At 42.7% G+C, this 27,500-nt stretch overlaps 1 protein-coding gene across 1 annotated transcript in view; it reads right to left on the bottom strand.

Annotated features, from left to right (window-relative positions):
- Ube2r2 (ubiquitin conjugating enzyme E2 R2) overlaps positions 1 to 27,500 on the bottom strand; it is a 56,458-nt gene that overhangs the window by 12,791 nt on the left and 16,167 nt on the right. The window contains exon 2 of the mRNA XM_021160361.2: positions 5,572 to 5,658. Coding sequence (XP_021016020.1) covers positions 5,572 to 5,658 — 87 coding nt within the window. The remainder of the gene's footprint in view (positions 1 to 5,571; positions 5,659 to 27,500) is intronic.

Here is a 27,500-nt window from a genome sequence, read left to right as displayed (position 1 = left end):
TGGGCCGAGAAAAGGAATTTGAGAACAACAGTGGGACGGACAAGGGGGAGGAGGAAGGGAGTGTGGTAAAATTATGTCCATGTATGAAATGTATGAAACCCGCTGTGTACAGTTAACAAATACTTTTTTGTTGTTTTGTTTTGTTTTTTATTCAGGGTCTCTCTATATCCTCAAACTCACAAATCTACTCTTTGGTTGGTTCGTTGGTTTTTTTCCTGAGACAGGATTTCTTTGTGTAACAGAGCCCTGGCTTTCCTGGACTCACTTTGTTAGACTAGGCCAGCCTCAAACTCAGAGATCCACCTGCCTCTGCCTCTGCCTCTGCCTCCCTAGTGCCTAGTGATTAAAGGTGTGCATCTCCACCTCTAGCCACAAAACTACTTTTGTAGAAGGCAAGATCATATCCTTTTTAATAAATTGAGATGAATTTCACTTACTAAATTAAACTTTGGTCTTGTCTGTGCAGCCTGGGTTAGCCTGGAGTTCTATTGGCACTAGGCTGGACTTGAATTCATTCCACCCATCTCTCTGCCTGCTGAGTACTGGGATTAAAGGCCTAGGTAATCATGGCTGGCTGGAATAACTGGAATGGACATGGTGGCACTTGAAAGGCAGAAGCAGGCGAATGGCTGCACGTTCATGCTAGCCTAATTTACACAGTGAGAGACACACCTGTCTGTCATCACTACAATAAACTCAAGCAGGCAAACAGAATGTCAGCAAACGGGGAAGTCGCTGGGCTAGAAGGAGAGCTCAGTATGAATATGCCCAACACCACAGAAAAGCACACGCCAGTGGTTCTGTACACTCACAGTGCTACGCAATCAATGTGTCGACCACACCAGTTTGGAATACTCTGCTTGGTGGTTTCCCCCACTCCTTTGCCTTCCCAGGCTCCCATTGCTCCCATCTTGCTTTTCTGTTGACTACCTGGACCTTTAATAAGATGTAGTCATACACTATACCACCCTTCCTCTGACTTCTCTCACTTAAGTGCATGTTTCAGAGTTGTCTCTACTCTGTAGCCGGTGCTTGAAAATTACCCATTGCACGGATGTGCTAAGTCTGACCTGCGGGTCCTGATGGGGGACACTGGTGTGAGCAGTGCTGTGCTTGCCTACACTGAGTATTTGTTTCTCGCTCTTAGACGGGAAGTGTGGTTAGCTACGAGACCGGCACTTAGCTTTTCCTATAGCAGATGCGCTGCTCGGGACTTAGCAGCCTATGTGGCATTTCCCTTCTTCCCAGCCTTCCAGGTCTTGTTCTCTGTTGCTCAGACGCTGCTCCCGTATGCTGGTGTGAGGTCTCACCGTGGGTTTGATGAGCACATCAGTTCATTAACTGTCAGGGTCTCCTTTCCAACAGGTAGTTGTCCAGTCTGGCCTCAAACTCCGGGCTTTGGTAATCGTCCTCCCTCAGCCTGAGTATACATTTGGGGCTAACTTTGGCTATTTTTCAATTAGGTTAATCTTATTACTGAGTTTTGTTAAAATTCCCTAAAGGGCTTTACAGAGTGAGCTAGCCTCAAACACAGGGATCCTCTTGCCTCTCTCTGCCTCTAGAGTTTATTTCTGAGCAGTTTTTGAATGCTTTTTTATCACTGTTCATTTTTGTTCGTTTGTTCGTGGAAATGCAACTGTTAATGAGACTGTCACTTCTCACTGTGCTAACTGTTATGCCAGCTTGGCACAGGCGAGCCACACTGCTCTGTGGACAAGGTTTTCCAGCATCGCCTTGATTACTGATGGATGTGGATGTTGGGCTGGGGTATTATCACCCCTGGGCAGGTGGTCCTTAGCTGTATAAGAAAGCAAGCTGAGCAAGCCGTGGGATACAAGCCAGAAAGCAGACTTTCTCCATGGCCTCTGCCTTGGCTTCCCTCTATGGACACAGGATAATGAAAACAGCATTAAGGTTCTATAGTGAGTTCTTTCAACATCCAGTCTTAAAACAAAGTAGAGGTAGTACCTTAGCAATTTAGCAATGGCTGCTCTTCCAGGGAACCCTGGTTCAATTACCAGTACCCACATGGCAGCTTAAAGGATCCGACACCTTTCTTCTGGCCTCCACAGGCATTACACACAGCCACACACTCAGGCAAACATATATAAACATAGAAATATAAAAAGACCAAGATCCACAGCTGAGCCCAACGCTCTCACCTACAAATTCTCAGGATCTGGAAAGCAGAAAGAACAGGCAGAGGCAGGATTACAGTGACTTCAGACCAAACTGGGCTACTGAGACCCTATCTCAGTCTTACTCTCCCCAAACCCAAACCAGCAAACAAAAGGGACCTGTCAGGATGAGGAGTGGGGGACACACTGTACCTCCCACCACTGGGTAAGACGAAGCAGAGACTCGAGAGTCTGCTGTTACCCAGGGCAATGCAGTGAGACACTGCCTCAAAACATCCAAAGTATCAACTGTTTCTGTAAGCTTTCCTAAGCCTCTACATTTTACTTTATGTCTATGAGTGCTTTATTTCATGTGTCTGTGGACCGCATGTGTGCCTGGTGTCCACAGATGTCAGAACACAGTCCTGGCTGTGACGCTGCATCACGCTGGTGCTGAACACTAAAGCTGGATCCCCTGCAGGAACAACAACTGCTCTTAACCACTCAACTCTCTCTAGTCCCATGTAACTTTTTTTAAAATCTAAAGATGCTGCAAAAAATCATTTTTAAGAGTTTATCTAAATGGTTTTTAATGTGGCTAAAACATTTGGACAATGAAAACAAAGCTTATATAAATATTACACTAAATCTTAATTTTAAAAATATTTGTATTTAAATTTTCTATGAGTTTAATAACAATGAGATAGTAATAATTAGTTTAAAAGGTCATAAGACTGCAACAGTACAATCTGTGTAATAAATCCTAAGGTATTAGCTTTAGCTTTGTCAGTTGATTCCTAATGAAGAGAAATCATTAAAATTAGTATTTAGAGAAATTAGAAGTTCTATAAGATAATAGATAATCCTACTACATAGAGAATAACTCAATCTAGTAAAACCAATATAATGACCATAAACAATAAAGAGAAAGGAAGCAAAAATATGCTCTGTCTGTCTCACGCTCTAAGTTCTGCTGCTGTTGAAGTCACTACATAACAATGGTCTTATTACCCAACACCACCACAGCCAAGGCTGGGCACAGGGATGGGCCCCATGCTGCAGCAAGAGAATGTTCAAGTCCAACACTGGCAATGTAAGCAGATGGACAGAGGGGAGGGAAGGAAGGCAGTGAGAAAAGCAGAGGAAACAACAGTAAACACAAATTACAAATTATATATTACCACGATCAAGACAGCAAATGCCTGGTTTGTTTTGTCCACGCTGGCCTTTAGTTCCTGGGCTCAGCCTCTCATGATACGAGGCTCTACCATAAACTGTAAACTGAGGTTGCAGGGGGGTGGGGGGGTAGTGAGCAGTAATATTTTGAGTCATCCTATCTGTAAGATTTGTAATCATCTGTATGAACACAATAGTGTTTATAAGTTCAATAGGACTCCAACTGTATAATTTTGAGCACAACAAAACATAACCAGAAAACTACTTAATAAAAAAAAAAAAAAAAAGACAGGGTCTCACTGTCTAGCCCTACCTGGCTAAAAACTCTCTATGCAGACCAGGCTTACTTCAAACTCGCAGAGATCCACCTGCTTCTGCCTTCCAAGTGCTAGGGTTATAGTGCGCACCATCATATCCTGTCAGAGCTCTACTTCTTCGCAGTATGGAATAGTACGAAAGGAATCTTCTTTTTCCTCAAAAGATGTATTTATTTATTATGTATACAATAGTCTCCCTGCATGTGCACCTGCACACCAGAAGAGGCCTCGGATCCCGTTACAGATGGCTGTGAGCCACCATGTGGTTGCTGGGAATTGAACTCAGGACCTCTGGAAGAGCACACAGGGCTCTTAAGCACTGAGTCCTCTCTCCAGCCCCATGCAGAAAGGAATCTTACTGTACAGTATAATCACTGAAGGCATGTCCATGTTAAATTTATTTTGTTTTTAAAGATGCATCTTTAATTTTGAGTATGTAGGAATCAGTTATATGCATGAGAATGTAGGTGCCTGCAGACACTACGGTGTCAGATCCCTGGAGCTGGTGTTACAGTTCTGTGCACTTGACAACAACAGGAGCATAACCGGGACCCTCTGCGAAAGTGGTATGCACTCTTCACTGCTGACTCATCTCTATGGCTCAAAATAAATTTCTTTCTACATTTCTTCTTCATCTTTATTAATTTTACAAACATGGTATTTTTAAAATAAATAAATTCACAAATATTACAGTAAAGTTTACATCCTTTTGGGCCATCCCATACAGGGTTTTTCTGTGTCCCTGACTATCCCAGAACACTCTTTGTAGTCAAGATTGGCCTCCAACTGAGACTCACCTGCTTCTGTTGTGATCACAGGCATGAGCCACAATGCTGACCCCATCTGTTGTTTTTGACATGTATGTATTTACTGAGGGAGGGACGCCATGGTACGTGTGAGACCAGAGGACAACTCTCTAGAGCCAGTCCTCTCCATCCACAATGCACCATGCACGTTATAAACTCAAGCTGCAGTGCCTCTGCTCATTGAGCATGAGTTCCTTAGGGTTAGGATCATGTTAAATAGTAAAGGAGACTACCGCAGGAGGCTGCTTCTGGAGAGGTAACCACACATCACCATTTGTTAGGTTCTAGCTGGAAAAACAAAAACTGTGCATGCCCAGAACCCCATGTGGGAGGTTCCAAGGACAAAGGGAAAGACAGCCTAAAATACATTAGGAAAGCTGGTCTCAAATAAAAAAGGAAAGGCTATGAAGACCCCTCAGAGGAAAGGCTAACACGTTACTCAGTACTGTCATGACTTAGCCCAAAGCTAAGTGTGTTTCAACCAACAGTCCTAGCAGAAATGCTGTCTTCAGGCACACAGACGTGTCCACAGAAGAACCTTGCCTTGGATTTACTCCAGAAGAGGCTCATATGCTCAGCAGTAATTCCTGAAACGAAGCCAGTCCACATCAAGGAGGAGAAATCCCCCCACAAAACTGAGCAGAGCTCTGCCCACAGCAACAGGTGACCCTTGCTATGAAGTTAGAGGACAGGCACACAATACATTTATACTACGTTACTAAAGTTTTAAAATGTAATTGTTAACACATGTGCATTATAATCTTAGCAATGAGTTACAAAGACTCCATCTTTAACTGGATTATAATTACTACATATTATAAAACTACCCTTATTTTAAATTATTAAGCCAGATTCTACAAAGTAGAAGAGCAAAAATCATGAATATTTCTCTGTGATTACAACAAAACACAATTTACTAAGATATACAATTCACTTTAGAGGTGGGCAGGGGCTGTGGTGCTCTGACTGAATTCAGATCTTTGTGCATGCTAAGCAAATGCTCTACCACTAAGCCATGCCCTCTAGCCCAAATAACTTATTTTATGTGGTGCTGATGATCAAGCTCAGGGCCTTGACTGGTAAAACCCTCGCTCTTTTTAAACAACTAATCTAAAAACTAAAAGCACAGAGAAAGTTATGACAAATATCTCTTACCTCATAAATGTTGGGGTGCCACATTTTGGTCAAGAATCTGAAGGTAGGTGGTGAATATGGGTAGTCAATAGGAAATTTAATATGTGCCTGAAAGAAAAAGAAGATATGCTAATAAATAAGTTATTCATTTGCCTAATAATTCATTCCTTTATATCCCAAACAAAGTTCCTTTCTAATAATTTATGTCAGAGTTATCAGCATGTTCTTTTAGCATCTCATCAAAAAATGATGTCTATGTTAAATCCCCCAACTGAAAAGAATGAAAGGTAGGCTATGCCCAGTTCTGAGGTTGCTGTTCCCATGCAAACAGTAGGGCCAGACCACTGCACACAGAGGTGCACACTCTACTCCATGCTCAGCCTCATTCTCTGCTACTGTTACCGTTATGTCAAACAAAACAATACAGTTTTCTAATAAGAATACAGAATAAATACATGTTCTCTTTTTACCGACATTGGGCAAGCACTATCTCCCCACTCAGGAACAGCGAGGCTGACCGTTGGTGCAGCTTCCTTTAGTGGCTCCCACATGCTCTCTTTTCCTCTACCCACCAAACCCAAGTCATTCGGCCAACTCCCATGCATCTCTCCCAACACATAATCTTAAATTTATTTGTTATATTTGTACTGAAAGTCCGTCTGTATGTGCACCATGTGTGCTGGTTAACTGCAGAGGTCAGAAGACGGAGTGTGGCCCTGGAACTGGAGTTATGGATGGCTGTGAGCCACAACCTGGGAACTGAGAGTCAAACCTAGGTCCTCGGCAAGAGCAACAAGTGCTTTATCCATGGAGCCAACTGTGTAGCTACTCTTAACTAAACACGGTTTTAAGCAGGCTAGGAATGTATTCCCTAGCATTCAATCCCTAGCCCTAAATTCAATTCCAAGCACCCATAAAAAGAAAATTGACATGGGTGTAGTAAAGAGGCAAAAATGAACAAGATTTAACAAGGTATGTATATTAAAATGTCACAATAAGTACATTTATGTTAACAACAACAACAAAAAAAAGACTCAAAAGGAAATATTAACAAGTAGACATACAAGCCAGGCGTAGTGGCGCACGCCTTTTTTTTTTTTTTTTTTNTCTGTGTAGCCCTGGCTGTCCTGGAACTCACTCTGTAGACCAGGCTGGCCTCGAACTCAGAAATCTGCCTGCCTCTGCCTCCCGAGGACTGGGATTAAAGGCATGCGCCAGGCCGGGAGTGGTGGCGCACGCCTTTAGTCCCAGCACGCCTTTAATCCCAGCACTCGGGAGGCAGAGGCAGGCGGATTTCTGAGTTCGAGGCCAGCCTGAACTCACTACAGAGTGAATTCCAGGACTGCCAGGACTATACAGAGAAATCCTGTCTCAAAAAACAACAAAAAACAAACAAAAAAACAAACAAAAAAAACAAAAAACAAGTAGACATACAGAATTCTATATTCTGGTTTTGCCTATATTATATCATGAACTTTTTTATTATAAAATATTCTTATGCTGGGCCAGCCTAGGCCACTTAAGACTGTCTCAAAGCCACAAACAGCATGCCAGGGTGGGACACACCTTTAACTCCAGCGTTTGAAGCCAGCCTGGTGCTACGTTAGACACTAGAAAAGTGCTTGTTTGGCAGTACATATACTAACACTGGAATCCTACATAGATTAACATGGCCCCTACCCAAAAAAAGATACAGTTTATGAAGTAGTCCATATTTTTATAACAAATAAAATAATGTATTCTCTGAGTGTCGTTATTAGTGCTAACATAATATTTGATTATATACATACACACATGAAGCCTTTTTTGGAGACAGGCTATAGCTATGTAGCCAAGGCTAGCCTCAAGCTTGCAGTCCTCCTGCCCATCATGTACTAACTAGGATTATGGGTATGCACCACCACCATACACAAATTCTTTCTTTCAAAAGTGGCTTTCTTACCTTAGGACAATCAGGTTATTCCTTGCTCTTTTGATATGATAAATTTCTTACAATATATGTTCAAGAATTCATATTTAAAATATTATAAAATACAAAATACAGGCCTGGAGAGATGGCTCAGTGGTTCTAAGCACTGCCTGCTTTTGCAGAGGATCCAAGGTTCAGTTTTCAGCACTCACATGTGGCTCACACTGTCAGTAACTTCAGCTCCAGGGCATCTAACATTCTCTCCTGACTTCCTCACTGCATGTATGATTGCATGAATGTACTCAGACATACATGCAGGTAAAGCACTTACATGCATAAGATAAAATAAACTGAGCTGGAGAGATGGCTCAGTGGTTAAAGAGCACTAGCTGCTCTTCCAGAGGTCCTGAGTTCAATTCCCAGAAACCACCTGGTGGCTCACAGCCCTCTGTAAGGTTGCTCTCTTCTGCCTTGCAGGTGGTACATGTAGCAAAGCAAATAAACAAATAGGAAGTACTTTTTAAAAAATTTAAAATTAAAATCTTTTTTAAAAATCCAAAATAAGGACCCTTAGGAGTTCCATCATAAAAGCAATGAAATTGTTTTGTAAAGACCAACTACTTCACAATTTTAGAAAAATAATCAAAGCCAAGCATGGTAGCACACAAGCACTCAGGGGGAGTCAGAAGGACTAACAAACTCTATACAACGCCAGCTACACAGCAAGACACTGTCTAAAAACAAAAACTTCCCTCGTCCCAGAAGCTAGTCAGAAAGGGCAGGGCTCCCGAAAACCCACACCTTTATGGCTTCAGTCAGTCCAATCTGCTACTGCAAAAGCTTTAAGACAGATACTTTATAGATTCAATCTAGAAAATAAGGTGCCGTGGCATGTGGTGAGAGGGCATGCGCTGGAGAGAACCTGCTCAAACCGCATGGCACTTCCCTACCCCACCCTGGAGAACTTTCATTAGGTGACCCTTCCACGTGGTTTCTGAAAACTTCCATTTGCAGAGGTGTCCGTCTCACCTCATTTGAAGCAGGGCCACCATGTAAACACTTTCCCTTATGGCTTTCGATGAAAATTAGTGCCTAAAACTGATTGTGTTCAAATGTACCCTAGGCAGAGAGAAAGCACACACACACACACACACACACACACACTCCCACCCCACAAATCCCAAGTAAAGCTGTGTAACCATCAGCGTATGTTAAACTGAAATGTCTATAAAAACCATGATAAAGAAACAGACTTTAGGAAATTAGGTTAAAGTCACTAGGCAAGCTAACAATTACAATAAGCACATTAAATGTCAGATGGTTTGATGGGTAAAGGCAACTGCTACCACACCTGAGGACCTAAGTCTTCTCCAAGCCAGCAGAGCCCTCATGGTAGGAGGGAACCAACACTGGCCTTCATCCCTGCATTGTAATATGAATGTACACAAACACGAACATGAACAGTACCCGCTTCTGGTGTGTCTGTAACAAGTGTACTCATAAGCATAAAATTAAAAAAAAAAATGATAATGGATCATAGCTTGTGTTTGGGCCCTGACACAATTTAATTTACTAGTTCTAGTATTTAAATCCCTAGCCTTTTTTTTTTTTTTCCCTTTTTCCTTTTTAGACAAAGCCTCGTTATAGTAGCCCTGGCTAGCCCGGAACTTAAGAGATCTACCAGTCTCTGTCTAGTCCATGTCTGTAACTAGAGCAAGAGGGCAACAGATTGCCTCAAACTAGTTAACAATGTTGTAAGCCACCATGTGGATGCTGGGAATTAAACCTGGGTTCTCTAGATGAGGGGCAAATACCCTTAACCACTCTGCCAGTTCTCTAGCCCCTCAGTCCACAACCCTCGACTCTATCAGTAGGCTGCTTGGTGGAAAAATGTCCCTGTGACCAAGGCTGCTGACCTAATTGGGATGACCCTGTGAAATTGCATCACTGACTCCATAACTGTTCTGACCTACACTTGTGTACCATGGCCCATGCATACCCACACATATATACACATACAATATAAAAACTGGAGTAATTTTTCAAAATGCTTTGTTTATTAGTCTGTTTTTGTTTTGTTTTGATTTTTAAAACAGGGTCTTTCTATATAGCCCAGGCTGGCCTGGCACTCAGGTCCACCTGCATCTGACTTTTTGTTGCTGTTGGGGTTTTTTTGTTTTTTGTTTTTGTTTTGTTTTGAGAGTTAAATTTCTCTATGCCCAAGCTGTCCTAGAACTCACCAGGATTGCCTCCCCTCTGCTTCCTGAGTGCTGGCACTCACCTGGCCTGTATTTTTTTAAGTACTTAACAAACAGGCTTAGTGGAATATATGTAGTCCCAGTAATCAGGCAAACTGAGGAAGGTCAACCTTGAGTTCAAGACCAGCCTGGTTGCATAACAAGATTCAGGTTAGCCTGGGCTACAAAACCAGGGCCCTGAGAAAGGAGAGAGGTGGGGGACAAACAGTTCCATAAACTAAAATATGAAAAGAGCAGATTTTCTTTGGCATAGCCCTCAGGTAGAGTACACTGAGGACCAGAGGTAAGAGGACCAACAATTCAAGCCTAGGACTATTGAGATGGTTCAGGGGTAAGAACATTTTCTAGCCTGCCATGGCAGTGGTGGCGGCTGTGTACTCAGGAAGCAGAGGCAAACAGATCTCTGAGTTTGAGACCAGCCTGGTCTACGTGAGTTCTAGGACAGTTAGGGCTACATAGAGTATAACCCTATCTTGAAAACCCAAAAGAACATCTACTGCTTTTTTTGTGTGTGTGTGGGTGCAGCAAACTTTATTGATGGTATTCAAGAGAGTAGAGAGGGCACCCTAGGCCCCTCCTGTTATTATGGGAGTCTGGGGTGGAAATTGTGAGAGAGATGCTCAGTGTTGGGGGCCGAGTTGGGACAGGAACTCCTTGGCAACCAAGGGCCTCTCTCTTGCTCTCAGTGTCCTTGCTGGAGTGGGTGGTCCAGGGTTACTTACTCCTTGGAGGCCATGTAGGCCATGAGGTCCACCACCCTGTTGCTATAGCTATATTCATTGTCATACCAGGAAATGAGCTTCACAAAGTTGTCATTGAGAGCAATGCCAGCCCCGGAACAAAAGGTGTAAGAGTGGGAGTTGCTGTTGAAGTCACAGGAGACAACCTGGTCCTCAGTGTAGCCCAGGATGCTCTTCAGTGGGCTCTCAGATGCCTGCTTCACCACCTTCTTGATATCATCATACTTGGCAGGTTTCTCCAGGCGGCATGTCAGATCCACAACGGACACAGGGGGTAGGAACATGGAAGGCCATGCCAATGAGCTTCCCATTCAACTCTGGGATGACTTTGCCCACAGCCTTGGNAGCACCAGTGGATGCAGGGATGATGTTCTGGGCAGCCCTACAGCTATCACGCCACAGCTTTCCAGAGGGGCCATCCACAGCCTTATGAGTGGCAGTGATGACATGGACCATGGTCATGAGCCCTTCCACAATGCCAAAGTTGTCATGGATGAGCTTGGCTGGGAGGCTAAGCAGTTGGTGGTGCAGGATGCATTGCTGACAATCTTGAGTGAGTTGTTATACTTCTTGTGGTTCACACCCATCACAAACATGGAGGCATCGACAGAAGGGGCGGAGATGATGACCCTTTTGGCCCCACCCTTCAAGTGGCCCCTGGCCTTCTCCATGGTGGTAAAGATGCCAGTAGACTCCACGACATACTCAGCACCGGCTTCACCCCATTTGATGTTAGCAGAGTCTTGCTCCTGGAAGATGGTGATGGGTTTCCCGTTGATGACAAGCTTCCCATTCTCGGCCTTGACTGTGCCGTTGAATTTGCCATGGGTGGAGTCATACTGGAACATGTAGACCATGTAGTTGAGGTCAATGACGGGGTCGTTGATGGCAACAATCTCCACTTTGCCACATGGAGAGCAGATGGCAACCCTGGTAACCAGGCACCCAATATGGCCAAATCCTTTACCATTTTGTCTACAAGATGAGGCTGGCACTGCACAAGAAGATGCAGCTGTCTCTGGAACAGGGAGGAACAGAGAGCCACATCTACTGCTTTTATTGAGTTTGTTTCCCAGCACTGGCAGAAAGAGAACCTAACACCTTTAGCCTTCATGGGCACCTGCACTCATGCACACATATAAACCCACAAATCTGTGTGTGTGTGTGTGTGTGTGTGTGTATGTGTTCAGACAGGGATTTTGTGGTAGCCTTGCTGTCCTGAAACTAGGCCTTGGACTCAGATCTACCAGCCTATGCCTCCCCCGAATTAAAGCTGTGCACCACCACCACATGGCCACACATAAACAAATCAAAAAAAAATCAAGGCCAGTCTGGATAAGTTAGAGAGACCTTGTCTCAAAACACAGAGAGCAAAGGTGGCAGCGAAGAGCATTTACTGCTCTGCAAGAGAATTTGGTTCCTAACCAGGGTGGCTCAGATTCACCTGCAATTCAAGTTTCAAGACACCTAAGCTGCAGAGGCACGAGGATTTCTGAGTTCCAGGCCAGCCTGGTCTACAGAGTGAGTTCCAGGACAGCCAGGGCTACACAGAGAAACCCTGTCTCGAGAAACAAAACAAAACAACACCTAAAGCCCTGTTCTGGCCTCCATGAGCACCTGTACACACGTGACGCATATACACACACTCAGGCACACAGGTAAAATAAGTAATCTTAAAAAATAAAATGTTTTTTTGAGGCTGGAAGCATAACTCATTAGCACATTTGAGTGCGCTCTCTCTCTCTCTCTCTCTCTCTCTCTCTCTCTCTCTCATACACACACACACACACACACACACACACACACACACACTTGCATTGTGCACACACTGTATTTTTTTCCAAAGAACTAAGCTATGATGGTTAGCTTTGTCACCTCGACACATCCTAGAATCAACTAGAAAAGAGTCTCAGAGAAAGACTGTTTACAATGAGTGGCCTATACAGGCATGGCTGTGGAGTAGTTGGTATCTTACTGGGAAAGCAGAGCCCACTGTGGGTGGCAGTACAGAGGTCGGAACTGTATCCAGGAAGAAATCAAGCTGAGCCTAAGCAAGCAAGCAAATGAACAAGCACACACATATCCCTTCTTCTCTCTAGGCTCAACTGTGACTAAATGACTAGTTCTTTCAGGCTTTGCCTCGACTTTCCCAGTCTTAGATTGTAACTACAATTGTGAGCTGATGTAAAAACTTTTTGCCCTAAGCTGCTTTTTTTCCTCAAAGTATTTGATTGCAGCTATGGGTGCTTTATCTGAATTTATGTCTATGTACCACATGCACACAGAACCCAGAAGACCCAGAAGACAGAATCAGATCTCCTGGGAATGGAGTCACAGATGGTTGTAAGATGCCATGCAGATGCTAGGAATCACACTCAGGTCCTCTGAAAGACAAGTCAATGCTCTTTTTTTTTTTTTAAAGATTTATTTATTGTATGTATTTGAGTACTGTCACTGCCTTCAGACACACCAGAAGAGGACATCAGATTCCGTTACAGATGGTTGTGAGCCACCATGTGGTTGCTGGAAATTGAACTCAGGACCCCTGGAAGAGCAGTCAGTGCTCTTAACCCCTGAGCCATTATTTTATTTACTGATTGTCTTAGTCTTTAATTCCCTAATTTGCTATGGAGTCATGGCTGGTCTTGAACTCTTGTTCCTCTCACTCCCACATCAGAATTCTCAAACCATAGACAGATCACAAGTGTTTGCAACTACCACCAACTTGGAAGAGAGCATTTTAAAAACTGAAATATTTAGCTGCACAGGCATGTGTCTTCAGGCTTGTAATCTGTCTGAAGTTTGAACATTTGGTACATGTGAAACCCTGGGGTAGAGTCCCAGTGAGAGTGTGTGTGTGTGTGTGTGTGTGTATCCCCACCTCTCCTCCTTCTCTCACCCTCCCTCCTTCACTTGTTAATTTGAAGAAACATACGGAGTACTTTGGACATGGTTTTGGAGACTGACCCTATAGCCACAGACATGTCCGGCAAGTACTCTACCACTAAACTATATTCTCAGACACCACATACAAATTTAAACATTTTTTATCTTATTTAATGTGTATAAACATTTTTGTCTTGAATGGGTGTGTATGTGCACCAAATGCAAGCCTGATGCCCAGTGTGAAGCCAAAAGAGGATATCAGGATAGAGGATAGAGTTACATATGGTTATAAGATTCCATGTTGTGCTGGGGAATTGAACCCAGGTCCTTGGCAAGAGCCAAGGACTCTTAACCACTATGCTATCTCTCTCCAGGCCCCCAGCCTGCCAAGTTTTAAATACAAAGTAAAAATCACTGACTGAATAGTTAACACATCTACCCACCTTCACTCCAGTCCTCACAAAGTCAAGGCCTAGAAACAAAATCTGTCTTCGAAAGCAAGAGGTAGAGAAAGGCCTTTTGCGTCCTCAGTATTCTCCTGGACCAATCCTCCAGGATTTTGACAAAGAACCTGGCATCAACAAACCTCACATAAAAATGCTGCCAAAGCCTAGAAGTCTTAGCCAGCTACATCTGTCCCCATTACCATTTTTATAATAAGGTGGACCACGGCCACCAGGTGGCAGCAAACTCTCTCCAAGATCAGATCAGATTTAGATCGGAAGGATTTCCTGAAACTCCAAGACAAAAATATCTCATATTTTGTGTAAATTCTTTAACTCCACTTATCCCAGTCTGGTGGAGCATAGATACCACCCATCATATAACCATAAGTATAGAATGTGATGTTCTGGACTTAATACTTGTATACTATTATATATAAAATAAAATAAATCAAGATTATGACAGCTTAATATGCATGCAATAGACTCACATAGGTGCATTCTTGTAATCAGAGCAGTCAGAAGCTGAGTTGGGAACCCTGAGTTCAAAGCTATCCTTATTGCAGGGAGGATCTTATCTGGGGCCGGCAAAGGGGGCTCTGGCTGTAAAACAATGATAGACTAAGCACTTGCTGCAAAACCCTGGGAGCAGCACTGTAAAACAGAGAAAAACGCAGGGGAGGTTCTGATGCTAGCTAAGGTCCTGTTCCCCAATTGGTTCTTGATAGATCAGTAAAGATGCCAGGAGCCAGTTGCTGGGCAGAAAGAAAGAGGCCGGACTTCCAGGCAAGCTAATATATGCAGGAGGAGGAAGAGAGATTTTGCAATGGTTCTGAGGGAGAATAGGCCACCAGCCATGTGAGATCTAGGGTGGAGTGAAAAGTTGAGAACAGATTTAGGATGCTGAGCTAAGAGATTTGGGAAGGGCAAACTAGCTGTGGGAGATCAGAAGTGGCAATTGAGCCAATAATGCAGGCTGAAAATAAGTTTGAGAGTGTGTGTGTGTTTCATCCACAGATCCAGGGGAACTTTGGTGGGGCTGGTAGAGTAGTCCACTCGGAGCTTAAAGCCAAGTAGTAAAAGATACATGGAACAGATGGCACACAACGAGGAAGGCAAGAATCCACTATTAGTTTAGAAATTCTAGGATGGTATACCCACACGCAAATGATGTAAGTCTAGGAAGAGGGAAGAACTGGTTTCTCAACAGAGCAGAGCCCAGTTATGGCTCCAGCTAGGAAAACTGGAACAAAGGAATACAGCCACAGCCAGAGAGAGCTGAAGAGGAGAGGCTGGGAACTCCTGCTGTGCAGTCAGGCTGTGACCTGGAGGAAGGCAGTGAGGGACAAACAAAAAGAGCGGCCTGCTTCTTACAAACAGGTAATCAAAGGATAGACTTTTAACATTTGATTTACTTGTCTTTAAAGATAGAAGGGAATACAGATTTTGCCCAAGCCATGTGGGGATTTCTTCCTGCGGTTCAGAACTGATACAAAGAGCTTAAGATTTGAGGCAGAAAGCCAGATAGTAGATGCAGCAAATATTAAGCTCCACAGAACAGCAAAGGTAGAGAGAATGAGTGAATAAATGCTTCAGAGATGTGTAAACATCTTGCCAAGACAACTTCTAGGGATCTTGAATGTGGCTGACACAAGATTTCTATGATTGCTTTTGCCAGGTATGATATAAATAGAGCCTGGAAATAGGTGTATACAGTAAGCAGAAGGAAATTTAAAGTTAATTACAGAGAAATGTATGCCTCAATGTTTTTCATTGAGACATTTGATCTTAAAAAATTAGATCAGCTGGGCGTGGTGGTGTACACCTTTAATCCCAGCACGTGAGAGGCAGAGGCAGGCGAATTTCTGAGTTCGAGGCCAGCCTGGTGTACAGAGTGAGTTCCAGGACAGCCAGGGCTACATAAAGAAACCCTGTCTTGAAAAAAAAAATTATATCAAAGGCAGAGAATAGGTTGCTTAGCCTATCTTATGACAGTAGAAATTTAGGCCTTGAGAATTATATAGAAAGCCTGGAAATAGGCCCATACAGTAAGTGGACAGGAATATTAAATAATTTAGGCCTTGATCTCATGAAGACAGGAGACAGCAAAAACACTGACTCGTTTAATATTTGTTTAGATTGCTTTTATCTACTTTGAACTGTTTTATTTATCAAAATGAGTATGGTTTTTTTTTTTTGTTTTTTTTTTTTTTTGTTTTTCGAGACAGGGTTTCTCTGTGTAGCCTTGGCTGTCCTGGCACTCACTTTGTAGACCAGGCTGGCCTCGAACTCAGAAATCCGCCTGCCTCTGCCTCCCAAGTGCTGGGATTAAAGGCGTGCGCCACCGCGCCCGGCATGAGTATGGTTTTGAGTTTAGTATTTATATTAAAATCCCTCTAGGAGAGAGGTCAAGCTAAACATTTAAGGATTTCCAGTTACTGGACCAAGGACTTGTTAATCTGGAAGAAAGTCTCTGCATTTGTGTTGACAGGAAAGAAGAGGCTTCAGATTCCAGAATGATATGGATCAGATATGACAAGGGAGACCCCCTGAAGAACTAGAAAAATTCAAGAGAAACAAACAGGACAGGTAAAGGGTCATCGTGCCACCCTTCACAGGGCATGAATGAACACTTATAATTGGTTATTGATAAAATTAACTCATAAAAAAGACAGCTGTCCACCACCTGCTCAATCAAAGAACAAAACTTCATCCTTAACTGATGTGTGCACCCTGCACATTGCATGAGAAAACCTTAATGGTCCTAGCAAACGTTTTGGTTGTGAGTGTTACAGAATGCCCAGCTTTGCTGAGGTTTGTCCTCAGGTGCTGAGCTGACCTGCTTGCCCCTGCTTCCGGTTGCGCTACACAAAACAGCTCTGGGGCTTGCTGCTGATTCCAGGCCATCTCACCTCATCCAACCTTTCACACAGACCCAGTCAGAACTTCAGTCAAGCTCTGAGCCTTCCAAACATGCAGAGACTGGATAACAGATGCGAAAGGTAACTTTAAGTCTATCCAGTTTTTCTAATTTCCCTACCCCTCCCCACCCCTCTAGAGAATTTCTTTTCACCCCTATTCAGCAGGAAGAAGTTATGGAGAGTCGCCAGCCCAATTCCCTGGGTTTGGGTGTCTGGTAATGGTTATTTTACAAATTATAGACAGGCTGTCATTTTAAGAGATAATTTGGAAATGGTCATAATTTTAGGAGGAAATAGATGGGATGGATTACTAAATTTTATCCTTGAACAAAGCATTATGTAGCCATAATCTTAATTGATAGGAACCTTTATAGCTGATACAAATTGAAGTTATAATTTCTTACATTGGTACAGAATTTATAGTGATAAAGATTCAAGGCTTTTATTGGTGTGAATTTCCTATATTGATACAAAATTTGAGATTAATATCGTTACTCTTAGAGAAGCATTGTGCCAATGCATTTAAGAATATAAAGTTTAGACCCAGTCCTTCACAAACTGCTTTTGATGATTACGAAACACAAGTTAAGGGAAGGATAGCAAACTCATGACTATACCGATTTAATTATAAAAAGCTCCTTCAATTTACTCAAATAGAAATGGCTAAGAGGCCAGGCGGTGGTGGCGCACGCCTTTAATCCCAGCACTTGGGAGGCAGAGGCAGGAGGATTTCTGAGTTTGAGGCCAGCCTGGTCTACAGAGTGAGTTCCAGGACAGCCAGGGCTACACAGAGAAACCCTGTCTTGAAAAACCAAAAAAAAAAAAAAAAAAAAAAGAAATGGCTAAGAGTAGCTAAGGTTTAAAAGCTCAAGATGCTTTACTCAGATGGTCTTCAAAAACATCAGAAATCTGCATAATGTGATATTTAATGTTATTTCACTACTAAGCTGACAATGAGACATGTCTGATACAGACAGGTTCCCCATTCTCCTTCAAAGAAACATTGAACACCTTTATCTCCAGGAGAGGTTGCCTATTGTGGCAAGATAGCCACAGAGCAGAAATTGCTTATATCATCTGCAGACAATATACTGTCCAAAAGGGACAAACATTTAACTGCCATCAACTACTAGCTCTGCCAAGACAAGCTGGTCCTTCATATTTCCTGCTCCATGAAAGGTCTGCCAGGTGGTTCTGGGCCAGAAGGCTGAAGATAGATGCCCTGATGCGATAACTAGAGGCTGTCCCGGTCATCAGCCGTCTCTATAACTGTTTAAGTTTGAGAAGCTGTGTTGGGTGCTTCTCAGATTTCTGACAGGGTTGAAGACTAGTTTAACATTGATATTGATAGAAAGGTTATAAAGTAGAAGACATGGCTTTCAGATGGTGTTACAGGCTAAAATCTAAACATAATCCAGGGATAGAATCATAATTCTTTAGGTTAGGGATGATGGTAGAGTATTTTATCTAGTTGACAAATATGAAGGACTAGAGGTTAATTGTATATCATACTTTGTAATGATTGTTATGGTTTTGTTCCATTTATGTCTGGGAGAAGAGGGGTGTTTTGTTTTGTTGTGTTGTGTTGTGTTGTGTTGTTTTATTGGACAGAAAAGGTGAGATGTAGGGGTGGTTCTGATGTTAAGATCCTGTTCCCCAATTGGTTCTTGACTGATGAATAAAGATGCCAGGGGCCAACTGCTGGGCAGAAGGAAAAAGGTCCCCACAGGCAGGCTAAGAGATGCAGGAGAAGAAAGATTTTGTGATGCTGCGGAGGGAGAAAAGGCCGCCAGCCGTGCGAGATCTAGGGTGGAGTGGCCATCAGCCACTTCCTCAACTAAGGCCTGGGGTAGCAACTAAAGCTGAGGGCAGGTTTAGGGTGTTGAGCTGGGACTAAATGTAACTGATCAACTCAAATTGTGGACATATTTAGGGTGCTGAGCTAAGTATTGGGAAGGGCATGCTAGCCACAGGAGATTAGAAGCGCCCAGCAATTGAGCCAATAAGGCAGGTTGAAAATAAGTTAATGTCTGTGTGTGTTTCATCCACAGATCTGAGGGAACCTGGGCGGGGCTGGTAGCACAGTCTGCCCAGAGCTTAAAGTAGGATACAAAAATTATATGCAACACAAAAATACAATATTATTCATTTAATTGATATTTACTAAACACCAATATTATTCATTTAATAGAATAATAAATATATAATCCAACTAAAACTGAGAGGCTGAGGCCGGACAGTGAGTGATTTCAGACCAGCCTGGACAGCATGAGACCCAGCTCCAAAATAATTGCTTACCTACTTGAAAAACAGGCAATGGAGCTAGAGAGATGGCTCACTGGTTGGCTTGGTTCCTGGCACCTACACGTAGTAGCTTACAACTGCCTTTAACTCCAGTTCTGGACACACACCACCTCTGACTGACCTCTGCCTTTAACTCCAGTCCTGGACACACACCACCTCTGACTGACCTCTGCAGGTACCAGTCACACACGTGGTGCATACATGCAGCAAACACTCATACACAAAATAGATTTTTTTAAAAAAACAGGAAATTAAATTTTAGAGAAATTAGTAAGTAAATAAAAAGTTAAGTGCTATAGTCTCAGCACTTAGAAGACTGAGAGAGCAGTGCGCCATGTTCAACCAGACGGGGCTACAAAACAATTTCCATGGCAAATGAGCCATAAAGTGAGACCCCTGTCTCAAAAATTAAAAACTAAAACATAGAAAGATGAATAAGAAATGTCTGGTTGTTCACATTTAGAATTCTAGAATTTGTTAGGTGGTGGCAGAAAGAATAAAGAATTTGAGGTTAGCCTGGGCTACATGAAGCCCAGTCCCAAAAAAGGGAGAAGGATAGGAGAGTGGAAGAGGAGACAAGAAGGAACAGAATTTTACACATTATGAATTACACAGAATAACCATAGTGAAGAAGCCTAGCCAACATCTACAATGACCACAGTAGATGTGTTGCCTTACAGGGTACAAAGAAAATGAAGGAATTCCACAAACTGACTGACAGACAGTCTAGCAATAAGTGAATCTTAATGACTGAGCATCAAGGTTTTGAGCATCTAGGACAAGACTAGGAATGCTGACATGCTCAAAGGATCTACAGGACAGGACAGCTACAAGCAGAAAAAGACCCAAGTGGATCCTTTTGTTACTATTACTTTAAGATAACTAGCTGGAAAGATAGCTCAGCGGTTAAGAGCACTGACTACTCTTCCAGAGGTCCTGAGTTCAATTCCCAGCAACCACATGATGGCTCACGACTATCTATAATGGGATATGATGCCCTCTTCTGGTGTGTCTGAAGACAGCTACAATGTACTCATATACATAAAATAAGAAAGAAAAAAAAACCCATAAGATAACTAGACAAATGTAATGAGATCTGGGGGTTAGATGGTACTTATGTCTCAACCCTGTTGTCTCTTTTGGGAAAAAGGTAGGAAAATAGGCCTTGCTCTGTATCCCAACCTAACCCCAAACTCACAACAACCCACCTGCCTCATCTCCTCAGTGGTGAGATTACAAATGTGGGAATCATCACAGTCAGCTTCATTTTAGTTTCTTTACTGATAATAATTCTGAGTGTGTAGAATACCACTATTTGTAGGGTATATACGAAATTATTCAGAGGAATAGTGAAACATCAGATACCTTCAAATGGTTCCCCCAAAACAATTCTTAAACTTGTCTTTTTTTTTTTTTTCCAAGACAGGGTTTCTCTATGTAGTCTTGGCTGTCCTGAAACTCACTTTGCAGACCAGGCTGGCCTCGAACTCAAAGAGATCCAGTCTGCCTCTGTCTCCCAAGTGCTGAAATTAAAGGCATTGGCCATCATGTTCCTGCTTCAGTTCTTTAAGAATTAAAGTACCTAAAAAATAATATATTAAAATTGTTGCCCTATAAAGTAGCAGGAGAAAGAAATGGATACATGGGAACCAACAAACAGAAGGTCTAAAATAAAATAGCCAGAGAAATGAACCATAAAACAGGTCTTGAGATGCAGCTTAAGTGATCTCAGGCTTCAGACCCTTGGTTCCTTCTCTAGTATCTTAGAAACGGGGTGGGGAATTATGAACTGAAAAGTATGATTATGATCTCAATGCTAGAAACAATCATTTTAAAAAAGATTTTAAGTACTGAACCATGACTGAATCTAGGACTGGAGCTCCCTTCAGGTGTGGATTTATGAAGAGGTAATCAAAGACTGCATCCTGAAGGAACTGAAAGATGCTGCTACTAGGCAGCTGGTGTGCTTCTTATGTGAAGACAATGAGTAATCTGGATTGACAGGATTTGGAGGAGAGGTCAAATTTTAAGAGGTTAAAACCAGAATTAAGGAATCCAGACAAGCAGGTCAGTTAAGTCATCAGCCACAAGCCACCAGGACATAAGTGACACTTAGTATTGCAAAGGACATCTGAGCCTGAGTCTAGTAGCTCAGGGGTCATCAAGGTAGGCTGGCTTCATCTCCAGATAAATGGTTACATATGAGGAAAAACTGAAGCAGCCAATGACATTTTGTAACAATTCTCTTTGTCCTGCTGCTACTTTAAAACACACCTACACTGGCGGACTCCTAATTCTGATGAACAATTCTGATTTCCTTTAATAGCTCAGATCCTCAGCTTTGGTGCAATCTTGAACAGCCTAATTAGTAGGTTATAACCTCATTCCTCCATCAGATACTAGAGTGCGCTCCAACTCTTGACTTTTCTTCTGAAAATATACTGAGCAAAGTGTAGGTATGTCAGCGGGAGAGCACTTGGCTAGCATTCACAGGTCCTTCAACTTAAAACCCAGCACTGTCTACTTGCCCCCCAAATGTTGTAATGTTTATTCAGTTTCTGACAGGCATGAACAGGAAGTATACTTCCTGAAGGCTACACTCTGTCTCCCAAACTACAATCCAACAGCAAGGATCTCTGTAGCCCTCTTTCCACACAATCATCTAACAGACCTCCACAGCTGAACATCCAAGTATGTGCTTGAGAAGGGCAAAATATAGTTAAGGCACACAAACTTAATAAGCTACGGAACCAGGAATGCAAACTACTATGTAAGCCTGGGTGTCTCTTAAACTCCCTACAAGCCTTAACTCTACTCCTTACCCCCATGTATAAAACTAATGTTGGTAGTGAAATCTCACCAAATTGCTGTCCAAGTTATATAATGGTGAAGAATGGGAAGATGGCTCGGTGAGTAAAGTGCTTGCTGTGCAAGCATGAGGAGCTGCATTTGGATCCCCAGCACAGCCCAGAAGCTAAGCATCTGTAATGCTTGTAGGGGCTTGGAAGAGAAGCCAGACCCAGGATGATTCTGGGGACTTCCTAGCTAGCTAACCAGCCTAGCTGAAATGGCCAACTCAAGTTTCAGTCCCAGAAAAGAATGTAGAGAGCAATGGAAGAGAACACCCAACTTCAACCTCTAGCCTCTATACAAGCATGCACAAGACAGCCTACCCAGAGACACATGCAGACCTACACCCACACTCAATACACATATAAAATAGAAGTGAGAAGCTATCATTCACTGAGCATTTCCTATGTGCTATATTACATATGGTAACTCATTTAATCCCTAAAATAACCCAGGGTTATCATCAAAGCCTTATTATAAAGAATATAAATACAAAGTTTTAGAAACTTGTATAGAAGCACATTTAAGTAACTGAGTCTGCATATTATTTACATAAATTTTTTTCTCTCTCTGTCCTTCCCTCCCTCTATATACAAATGCAAACAAATAACATATGTTCTACTCATGTTATTGCTGGGCAGGGCAAATGCTAGCAGTGCAATGAACAAGAGCTGTGTCTTTGTTGTCTATATTAAATAAGACAGTTTTCTTATATGGAGAAGCTTAGTTTGCTTCATTTTTTTCCCCCGAGACAGGGTTTCTCTGTGCAGCCCTGACTGTCCTGGAACTCACTCAGTGGGCCAGGCTGGCCTCCAACTCTGCCTGCCACTGCCTCTCAATGGCACTAAAGGTTCATCATTAGGTAGAGGGAGAGGCAGGCAGAGCTCTGTGATTTTTGAGGCCAGCCTCATCTACAAAGTGAATTCCAGGACATCCAGGGGTACACAGGGAAACCGTCTTGAAGCAGCAGGAGGTGTATCACTAAACAAGCTTATTTCTTTTCTTTCTTTCTTTCTTTCTTTCTTTTTTTTTTTTTTTTTTTTTTTTTTTTTTTAGACAGGGTTTCTCTGTGTAGCCCTGGCTGTCCTTGAACTCAGAAATCCTCCTGCCTCTGCCTCCCGAGTGCTGGGATTAAAGGCGTGCGCCACCATACCCGGCTACAAGCTTATTTCTTAATGAAGCTCCTCCCCAGGTTTTAAATAAGAGCTTCTCCTCCCTTTTTGGTATTAAGCCAATTTACTAGACCATACCGTTTACGCCTGGTCTTTCCAAGACAGGGTCTATCATGTAGCTCTGGGTGTCCTGGAACTCAATAGAGTCGGCTGGCCTTGACCTCCCAGAGAACCACCTGCTTCTTCTAGGATTAAGGCGTGCAATGCTATGCCCATGTGCCTCTGCTTTCTCATGCTTTCCCCTTGAGACCCTTTCTCCTAACCTTATTTCCTGAAAGATAATTCTGTGTTGGCTTCTGTGAACCTACACATTCTTTCCCTCTTTTAACTCCTTTTTTAAAGATTTATTTATTTTATGTATGTGAGTACACTGTAGCTGTACAGATGATTGTGAGCCTTCATATGGTTGTTGGGAATTGAATTTAGGACCTCTGCTTGCTCTGGTCAACCCTGCTTGCTCCAGTCGGCCCTGTTCACTCTGGCCCAAAGATTTTTTTATTATTATACATAAGTACACTATAGCTGTCTTCAGACACACCAGAAGAGGGTGTCAGATCTCATTATGGGTGGTTGTGAGCCATCATGTGGTTGCTGAGATTTGAACTCAGGACCTTTGGAAGAGCAATCAGTGCTCTTTGCTGCTGAGCCATCTTGCCAGCCCTTCTTTCCCTCTTATATCTAATAAAAAATAAATAAAATACATGGACAGCAACTGAGGAGCAACACTCAGGACTGTCATTACATTGCCACAGGTACTACAGCTAATTATATAAACAGCAGCAAAACAGGAGACTCTGACAACAGTAGAGCACATGAACGATAGAAATGTGTCCTCTGACCTCCACATGCCCTTCACGGCTCAAGCATATGACTGCCTGTCAAGCGTGCGCATGCTCAGGCTATCACACAAAGTACTTTTTAAAAAGTCTCAGCAAAATTTAATTTCCAATGCCATTTAAGTTTTATAATTCTTCAGAAAACTGTTTGGCACTGGGCTTTAGGAATAAAAATCACAAGCCAGGCAGCAGTGGTGCATGCCCCTACACAAACTAAATAAATCTCCAGGAGCTTCAGACTCTGTATCAACTAGTCAAATACACAACACATGAGAAGTATAAAATAGCATTAACATCTGCCCGTTCATCTACAGCTGGGGAAAACTACCTGAAACCACTTTCATTTCTTACCTGATTACTGACACTCTTGTCAATGCCCTCCACTTGCTCAGCAACTGTCCTCACCAAACGCTAACCATCCTTAAAATGTTTATTTTCCTACTGATTATAAGCATGACGCTGGGCAGTGGTGGTGCACGCCTTTAATCCCAGCACTTGGGAAGCAGAGGCAGGTGGATCTCTGAGTTCAAAGCCAGCCTGGTCTACAGAGTGAGTTCCAGGATAGCCAGGGCTATACAGAGAAACCCTGTCTCAAAAAAACAAAATAAATAAATAAATAAATAAATAAATAAATAAGCAAGCAAGCATGAAATACCAATGGGTTAAGGAATGATAATAAACAAAAGTTTAAAAGTACAGCAAATATACATGCCAGTCAATACCATCAACACAACTACATCAATATTGCTTTTCTTTTGTGTTTTGTTTTTGAGTCAGGGCTCTCACTACATAGCCCTGGTTAGTCTAGAACTCATTACATAGACCAAGTTGGCCCTGACTGTGGCTATCCCCCTGCCTCCACCTGACTCCGTTACTGGAATTTATGGTGTACCATGTGGAAGCGTGAATAGACAGACCACCGCATGGCTCCTGTGGAAACTACTCAATTTCGCCACACAAGTATTAATAAATGCAAGGTTCTAGCAAAAATTTTATGGACACTGAAATTTAAATTTCATATAATGCTCACGTATCAAGAATATTATTCTTTTGTTTGACCGCATTCTCTACTCTATGGGTCATTCCTTCCAACTGGAGTACTTTTGAAATGAGACATTCTCCTTTAGTCTAAAAAGAATTTCCTTTTCAATTTATTTCTGCATACACATGCAGGCATGCATGCACACACACACTCTCTCTCACGGGAAAGTAAGTGCCACAGCACACTTCAGAGTTAGAGGGCAATTTGGGGAGTCAGCTCTCCACCCACTCCCATGGCCATGGGTTCTAGGAATTGACTCCAGGCTGTCAGATACGGTGGTGATCACATTCCTGTGCTGAGTCTCACTGTCCCCATAGCTCCCTTTATACTAATTTTACATTGTTGCAGTATTTATTCCAATAGTACAAACCTGCTGTCAAAACTTGTCATATATTTTTAAGCCAGGCAGTGGGGGTGCATATCTTTAACCCCAGCACTTAGGAGGCAGAGGCTGGTGGATCTCTGAGTTCAAGGCCTGCCAGCCAGATCTACAAAGAGTTCCATATTTTCTTTGAAAATATGCTTATTGGAGCTGAAGAGACAGCTCATTGGTTAAGAGCATTTACTGCTCTTGCAAAGGACCCAAGTTTGGTTCCAAGTAGCTATAACTCACAACTGCCTGTAATTCCAGCTATAGGGGACAATACAGACGTAAGTGAAGGCTGTTTTCATTTATAATATTTGTAGTATATTACAAGTCTTTTTGAGCTGATGTAACAAAAGTATCAGAAACTAAATAGCTTTTTTTTTTTAATTATTTATTATATGTAAGTACACTTTAGCTGTCTTCAGACACTCCAGAAGAGGGCGCCAGATCTCATTACCGATGGTTGTGAGCCATCATGTGGTTGCCGGGAATTGAACTCAGGACCTTTGGAAGAGCAGTCAGTGCTCTTAACCGCTGAGTCATCTCTCCAGCCCCACTAAATAGCTTTTAAGGGAATATTTTTTCTATTCTGAAGGCTGAGAAAATCCATTCCAAAGTGTGTCTGTAAAGACAAAAAAAGAAAGGTATATATCCCAAGTGGTGGCAGCACACACCTTTAATCCCAGCACTTGGGAGGCAGAGGTAGCCAGATCTCTGTAGGCCAACCTGGTCTACAGAGTGAGTTCAAGAATTGCCAAAGCTACAGAGAAATACCCTGTCTTAAATAAATTTGAAATACAAAAATTTGGGAGCTGAGCATCATGGTGCATGCTTAAGCTTAGCACAAAAGGAAGGCCAGCCTGTTCTAAATGAGTTCACGACAGCCAGACCCTGTTTTCAAAAAAGGCAAAAGGAGATTGGAGGACAACTTTATATAAAAATATGTATGTGGGGTTTTATGTGGTTTTGTTTATATTTGATTTGGTTTTTTGAGGAAGTCTCACTCTACAGGCCAGACTGGCCTTAAACTCAAAGATGTGCCTGCCTCTGTCTCCACAGGACTGGGATTGAAAGACAAATTGACATTACCTTAAGAAAGTACTTTACTAGTTAAAACTGTAAATACATATTATTTTAGCTTAACAGCAGAGGGGATGAAAGCTAGCTCAGCCATTATAAATATATGCTCTTACAGAGGACACAAGTTTGTTTCCCAGACTTCTTACAACCACCTATAACTCCAGGGCTGGAGGATCTGACCTCTTTAGGCATCAAGTATACATGGGGTACACAGCAAACAAAATGCTCATACACATAAAAATAAACCTTTAAAATCAAACAGACAAGCTCTCTGTGCTGGCATGACAGTTTAGCACTGGCCACCAAGCCCAATGATCTGAGCTTAATCCCTAGCACGGACACATGGAGAGAACCTACTTCTGTAAACTGTACCCTGACCTCTACACACACACACACACACACACACACACACACACACACTCACTCTTTTTTAAAAAGCTCTCCGGGGCTGGACTTTAACATAACTCAGTGGTAGCTCTTGGTAGCTTATGGGCCCTGGGCTTCACCCCCAGCATTACAGCACACAGTTAGAAATGCGAAGGGAGTGAATGAAGGATGGCTCAGACAGTGCAAAGCACAAGGACTGGAGCACCAGCACTCACATAAAATGCCAGGAGCTGTGACTCACCAGTGCTTATACCCCTAGCACCAGGCAGGAAGGCCCCTGGGGCTCATGTACCCTAACTGGTGAGCTCTCAACCGAGAAGATGTGTCTCAATGAAGGCAGCTAGTTCCTTAAGATCCCACCAAATGTCCTGTAACCTACACAGGCACACTCATGCATGCACACACACATGCAAACATTTTTAAAAGAAAATTAAGTTTTTTAATGTAGAAGGGTAACATGCTTACGAGATGAGGAGACACCTGACTCCATGAAGCATCTGGCTCCACGTGTGCACCATGGCATGTGTGTACACGCCCACATCTTGCATATGCTCTTTTCAAAACATACACACAGCACACACTAATAAAGTTTTAAAAACCACATGAGGGGCTGGAGAGATGGCTCAGCGGTTAAGAGCACTCACTGACTGCTCTTCTGAAGGTCCTGAGTAACCACATGATGGCTCACAACCATCCGTAATGAGATCTGGCCCCCTCTTCTGGAGTGTCTGAAGACAGCTACAGTGTACTTACAT

Source organism: Mus caroli, chromosome 4 (assembly GCF_900094665.2).
Source record: "Mus caroli chromosome 4, CAROLI_EIJ_v1.1, whole genome shotgun sequence".
Lineage (NCBI taxonomy): Eukaryota > Metazoa > Chordata > Mammalia > Rodentia > Muridae > Mus > Mus caroli.
The sequence above is the reverse complement of the archived record's forward strand: the minus strand, read 5'-3'. Positions and strand labels throughout refer to the sequence as shown.